This window comes from Triticum aestivum, chromosome 1B (genome assembly GCF_018294505.1).
Source record: "Triticum aestivum cultivar Chinese Spring chromosome 1B, IWGSC CS RefSeq v2.1, whole genome shotgun sequence".
NCBI classification, from domain to species: Eukaryota; Viridiplantae; Streptophyta; class Magnoliopsida; order Poales; family Poaceae; genus Triticum; species Triticum aestivum.
The window spans coordinates 675,475,490-675,481,591 of record NC_057795.1 but is presented as its reverse complement, the minus strand read 5'-3'; the positions used below and the strand labels follow the sequence as shown (position 1 = coordinate 675,481,591).

General features: G+C 46.6%; 1 protein-coding gene across 1 annotated transcript; it reads left to right on the top strand.

The window, feature by feature from the left end:
- Window positions 1-1,689: 1,689 nt before the first annotated feature.
- Window positions 1,690-2,953, top strand: LOC123082293 (serine/arginine repetitive matrix protein 1-like). Its single transcript, XM_044504659.1, has 3 exons — window positions 1,690-2,073; window positions 2,450-2,594; window positions 2,826-2,953. The coding sequence occupies exons 1-3, from the start codon at window positions 1,825-1,827 to the stop codon at window positions 2,951-2,953; spliced, it is 522 nt and encodes a 173-aa protein (XP_044360594.1). The 5' UTR covers window positions 1,690-1,824.
- The last annotated feature ends 3,149 nt before the right edge of the window (window positions 2,954-6,102 follow it).

The following is a 6,102-nucleotide window of genomic DNA, read 5'->3' as shown; positions in this document are numbered from 1 at the left end:
GCCACCACTCTCTTTAGTACCGGTTCGTGGCACGAACCGGTACTAATGAGAACGGCCGGCTAGCCGCTGGAACCGGCACTATTGGACACATTAGTGCCGGCTCAAAGTCAAACCGGCACTAATATGTCTCATATTAGGTCCTTTTTCTATTAGTGGTTTTTTTAAATTTTTTTGCTGGAATCGGTGGAACGATAATTTTCAACCAGAGAATCTATTTGCTGGAATTGATGATTTTGATGCAACTAGTCGAGCTGTGTTTATGAGAGCTCGCCGGTGACAACTCTATAGAATTTCTGTCGAGATCGACTAAGTCTAAGCTAGCTCAGGTCATCAAGTTCAGCATGTGCTTATGCGTCTGCTACTGTAGATCAATTAAGCTTTGCCTATCTGTTTGCAAGTTGACTACTGTAGATCAATTAAGCTGCTTGCCATCGTTTTTCCTCCAATGTAGCCAGCCGCTGCCTCCCCAAAACTAGGGTTCTTTGCCTCCCACCGGCACCGGCGCCGGTCCGTCACGTCTCCGGTGGCCTTAGGGCCATGGAGGCGGAGTGGATCTCGGCCCTTGCCGGCGGGAGGCTCTGCTTTCATATCTTTTTTCGAGCTTTGTTAGGGTTTGTGTCCTGCTCAGGAAGGCGAGACGGCGGCGACTCCCTGAAAATGGAATAAAGGTCTCCCCGCCTAGCTCCCGTTTCGACGGTGCGTCTAGCATCGTTGGTGGGCGTGTGGAGGTGTGTCTCCGGCAGATCTATCTTTGGTGGATTTGCTCGGATCTCGTCGTTGTTTGTCTATGTTCGGGTGCCTTCGGTTTGGATCCTTCCGATCTACGTTATTTTTCATCGGCGGCGGTTGCTGTTCTGGGGTGCTGGTCCTATGGGGCCTTAGCACGACGACTTCCCGACTGTCTACTACAACAAGTTGTGCCTAGCTCCGGTGATGGAGGGGCGATGACGGCGGCGCGCCTTCGGCTCGCTTCGGTGCTTGTAGTCGTCGCTAGGTGGTCTACGGATCTGGATGTAGTTTTTATTTCTGGTGTTCGTTGTACTACCATGATTGAAGATGAATAGATTGAAAGTTTTTTCACAAAAAAAATAAAATAAAAAAATTAAGCTGCTTGCCTGCTAGCAAGTTAGCTTTGCACGTAGGCGCATGTGCGTTCGTATGCTGCATGGGCGGCTTGAGTGGTCGTGGACGGACGCGGGCGACGCCGGTGGCCGGCCAGTGCCGGCGAGCTGCGCAGGGTACCTTTATATGCGTGCGTTTAGATCGAAGGTTCAGACCAGGGAGATTCAAAGGAAACCAGCCAGATACGGAGAAAATCTAACGACGCAGATCCACTTAATCCAACGTACGCGCAGCGACCGGCCGAAATTGGGCCCGTTGACCGGCGCCTAGCGTTGGCCTTTAATTAATGAGTGCGATCTCTTCTTTTGGCATATGGTGTGATAACATAGTAACAACAAATGCCTCTCATTAAATCCGGCATTCCATGCTCGCGGCAAGCATATTTTGAGTTGACGTGTATGGTATTTAAACCGTTTATTGTAGCAATATGAGTCCGGCTAAGTAAAGTTTTATTTCCATACAAAAAAAAAGAGTAAAGTTTATTGTATTTTTTTTCAGTTGACGTGTATTCTATTTAAACCGTACAGGGCAGCTGTTAGGTTTGAGATCTGTTGTGGTTGTAATAACGTATGAGCCATGTACTCTTTCCTATATAAACATACAATTCACCCCAAGCCTTAAGGCTGTGCGATCTCTCCTCCAAAATCATCTGCGGTCATACGTTTACAGGAGGAGACCAGCGATCGGCGGCGCAGCATAGGGATGGGGAGTTCCCGGAGCAAGCCCGTGCGGGAGCAGCAGCCAGCGGCACCGCCAAAGCCGAAGCAGATGCCGGAGCCGGAGCCGACGCCGACGCCGACGCCGACGCCGACGCCGAAGAAGAAGCGTGACCCGAAGGTGGAGGTGCCCCGACGCCGACGCCGACGCCGACGCCGACGCCGAAGAAGAAGCGTGACCCGAAGGTGGAGGTGCCGCCCCTCATCGACCCCCGCCCAACGCCGCCCGCACCAGGTGCGTGCCCCGCCCATCCCCCCTCGCCCACATAGCTTGTCTCCCGTGAAAAAGCTCGCTGTTGGTCAGCTACTTTGCTCGTGACAGGATTTACCAGCATCGGACCGATCGGGTTTAGAATTTCAGATTCATGCTTTGACTAGGTGTATCCGTGTGCCGATGCTCCGTTGATTTGAACCGGAAGGATTGCTTCTGCAGATAAAACTCTAGTTCTCTGAATTGCAGTGCCGTGTTAACGGTGGCTAATTAGTCTACGGGTTAAGTTTACAAAAAGTTGATCTACGAATTATAAGTTTAAAAAAGGAATTAGTCTATGAATTGCATGAACTTGTATATAAGCGCGCTGAAGTGACTGATGGTGGTCTTGAGCATGCAGGATGCTGGTGCCAGGGTACGAGCTGTGGTTCGGGAAGCCCTCACTGCGCGCCCTGTTCGACGACTACTTCAATCAAGCTGGGAGCGTAAACGCAGGGGTCATGCTCAAGATGGTGGAGGATCCTCATGTCGATCTGACCGCAACTGTATCCAGCAACAGTCATTCATGATATCGTATTTTTTTTCTTCCAGTTTTAGTTGTGATCATGCATGTGTTGTTTTGTTGGGTATATTACTTGGTAGGAGGTCGACCGACGAAGATCAATGGGTTTTGTGTATGCATTGCTAGCCGTTCTATTTTAAGGATTTAATGTTCCTCTTGGCTATTTTATATATTGCAACAAAAATTCGGTTTTTCCCTAACTATATTTCGCTAGGCGTCACCAGGTGGCGGGGAGGCTCAGCTTCGATGGCAGAGGTAGTCATCATTGCATTGTTTACCAAATGTCATATTTCTTATATACTTACACTTATTAATTATGATATCCCTGTTAATATACTCTAGTCACAATGTGACTTGACTGTGTTTTTGTAGTGATTTGGATAATCCAGATACCTTTGTGCACTTTCTTGTGTCAACGCCGAAGTCGTAAGTTCTTTATTGTTCGATAATAAAAACTTTTACCTAAAATCTAAAAAGTGCACGCGCACCATTTAGACGGAACGAGCGGCCGGCTCCTGGCCGCTCGATCCCGCCCTGAATCGCCGCACGCGTCCAACTTTCGTAGGCTACGATTTTCCCCGAGTTTCCCATTCTACCCCTCCACCGACACGTTCCCCTCTTCCTCGCCCGACGCCACCGACCACTCGCTCCCCACTCGCCCCCGATCTCTCTCTCTCTTGCACGACGCCCCCGCTCGCCTCTCTCTCTCTCTTGCGCGACGCCGGCCACCAGTCGCCTCTCTCTCTCGCGCGCGACGCCGCTCTCTCCCCGTTGATGCGCCCTCTCTCTCCCTCTCGCCGGCATCTTGCTCCGCACTGCCGCTCACTGCTCCCCACCACCCTGGTTCACACAAAGCTGCCATTTTTATTCGCCGGCGATGCGCTGCTGGGCGAGGAGGAGCTGGATCCACATGCGCTGGTCCTCGATCTGCTTGTGGATAGGCGTGAGGAGTCGCTGAAGCGGAGCCCGAGCAGCGCCGGCGCGGGCGCGAAGACGACGGCGGGAGGAGGTGGAGCCCGAGCGGGAGGATCTGGAGCCGCATCTCAAGTATTGAAGCTACCTCGGCGACGCAACGACGCTTGATGTGGAGCGGCGCCTGAGCCGCGGAGTCGGCGGTCATGTCCATGGCGACGGCGCCGCCGCCAAAGGTACTCTTCCTCCTCTGGTTCAATTCATCCCCTTTCTTTCATGGATTAAAGCATGGAGTACATTCAGTTCAGCCCCTTGCACTGATTTGGAGGTAGCAGTAGCAATAGCACTGATTTGCAGTGATTTAGAGTAGTTGCAGTAAATCTGAATTACTCCAGTGTGCAGATTTGCAGTAAACTTGAATTACACTAGTGTGGATTTGCACTGATTTGGAGTAGTTTTGATGCAGTAGGCCTGCTTATTTGATCTACAGTTGGGAAGGAGATTAATAGGCCTGCTTATTTGAAGATCTATAGTTGCACAGGAGTATTCAATTAGTTGGCATACTCATCATTTCTACTTGCACAAACTGTATCCAATTAATTGACATCCTCAGCCACAAGAGTAGCTATTTTTTAGTCCCATCTTCAAATTTTTGAGGGTTGCCCAAGAGTATCAAATGACTTGGCACCCTCAGCCTTTCTAGTTGCACAGGAGTATTTAATTAGTTGGCATCTTGAGCATTTTCTAGTTACACAATAACACCTAACTAGTTGACATCCTCAGCCTTTCTAGTTGCACAAGAGTAACTACTTTTAGTTGGCATCCTCTGCAGTTTGTAGTTGCATAACTAACATAATATCAAGTTGGCATCATCAACCTTTTTTATCCGGTTTTTTCTGAAGAAGAACAAATATTTTGTATGCAGTGTTAACTAATCACCTTCGGCACCTTTTGTTTGCAAAACCTTAGGTGATCACGTCGGAATGTGATCACTTTTGACACCGTTTTCTGATGACAGGAAATAGAATTTCATCTTCTTTTCTGTTTCATTTTTAGTATATAATACATCCTATAGAACATATTCCCCCTATTGCAATTTGTGTGAGACAAGACTACTTGTATGCTCGTTTTTAATACTGTTCTTGTGCTTTTTCTAGTCTCGTTTTTAATACTTTTAATACAGGAAATAGAATTTCATCTTCTTTGCTGCACAAATTTGCAGCAAAAGTTGGCTTTGGATACAAGTTTAGCTGCACAATTATATGTTTATATTTGCACAAACAACAAATCCAGTCTTTTTCTATGGGAGAGAAGTGAAGTGGTGGTTGGTAGTGGTCGGCTCGTCACCTGGCGGATCTGGGAGCGATCGCTCGCGCGATCGAACGGCCACGGGCCGGCCGCCCGTTTCGGTCAGTTAGTGGCCGGCCACTTTTTAGACTTTAGGTTTTCTATTTCATATAGTCCGTGTGTTGGTTGAACACATTTTTTGCAGGAAAATATAGACTGAATGTAGTGTCTGCAAATAGAAGCCCATATTTGTGCCAACTAAACATGGATCCAAAACCATCTTTTCCTGCAATGTGTGCAACCAACAACCAAAAGACTAGAACAAATGGACTCCAGTCTGGGCTGTTTTGTTGCACACATTTGCATAAAAAGGTTGGCTTGGACCCATGCTTAGTTCCATAAATATGTTCTTCTTTTTGCAGAAACAGTACACCCAGTCCATCTTTCTAGTCTGGGATTTTTCTTTTGCACACATGCCGCAGGAAAGTTGGTTTTGGACCAATATTTTAGTTACACAAATATGTGCTTCTTTTTGCACAAACAGTACACCTAGTCCATCTTTCTAGTCTGGGCCATCATACAGTTGAGATTAGTACTTTTTCTGGAGAACTCAATGCAGCTAGTATTTTCAACAGCATCAGCGTCATTTTTATAAACTCGGTTTTTGGTTTGGTGACGGTGTGATGATTTTTTTTCTCTCGTCATGCAAGTGTTGAATAACTATTTTTCTGACTTGGTATCCTCAAGATTTCTTGTTGCACAAGAGTATCCATTTAGTTGGCATCCTCAGCATTTCTAGTTTCAAGGAACAATATACAACTAGTTGACATCCTCAGTTTTTCTAGTTGCACAACAGTATATAATTTAGTCCCATCTCCAAAAAAATTGAGGATTGCCAAAGAGTATCTTTGGCACCCTCAGACTTTATACTTGTACAGTAGTATCCAATTAGTTGGCATCCTCAGCAATTCTAGTTACACAATACTTTTCTAACTAGTTGACATACTCAAGACTTTTTCTAGTTGCACAAGAATATGTATTTAGTTGGCATCCTTAGCATTTCTAGTTGCACAATACTTTTCTAACTAGTTGACATACTCAAGACTTTTTCTAGTTGCACAAGAGTATGTATTTAGTTGGCATCCTTAGCATTTCTAGTTGCACAGAGAACATAATACTGTGTTGGCATCCTACAATTTATACAGTACCTACAATTTATTGAACATTTTTTCTATCTACAATGTGCAGGTCTATGATTCAGACAGTAGCTACATGAAAAGAAGGGCATGATT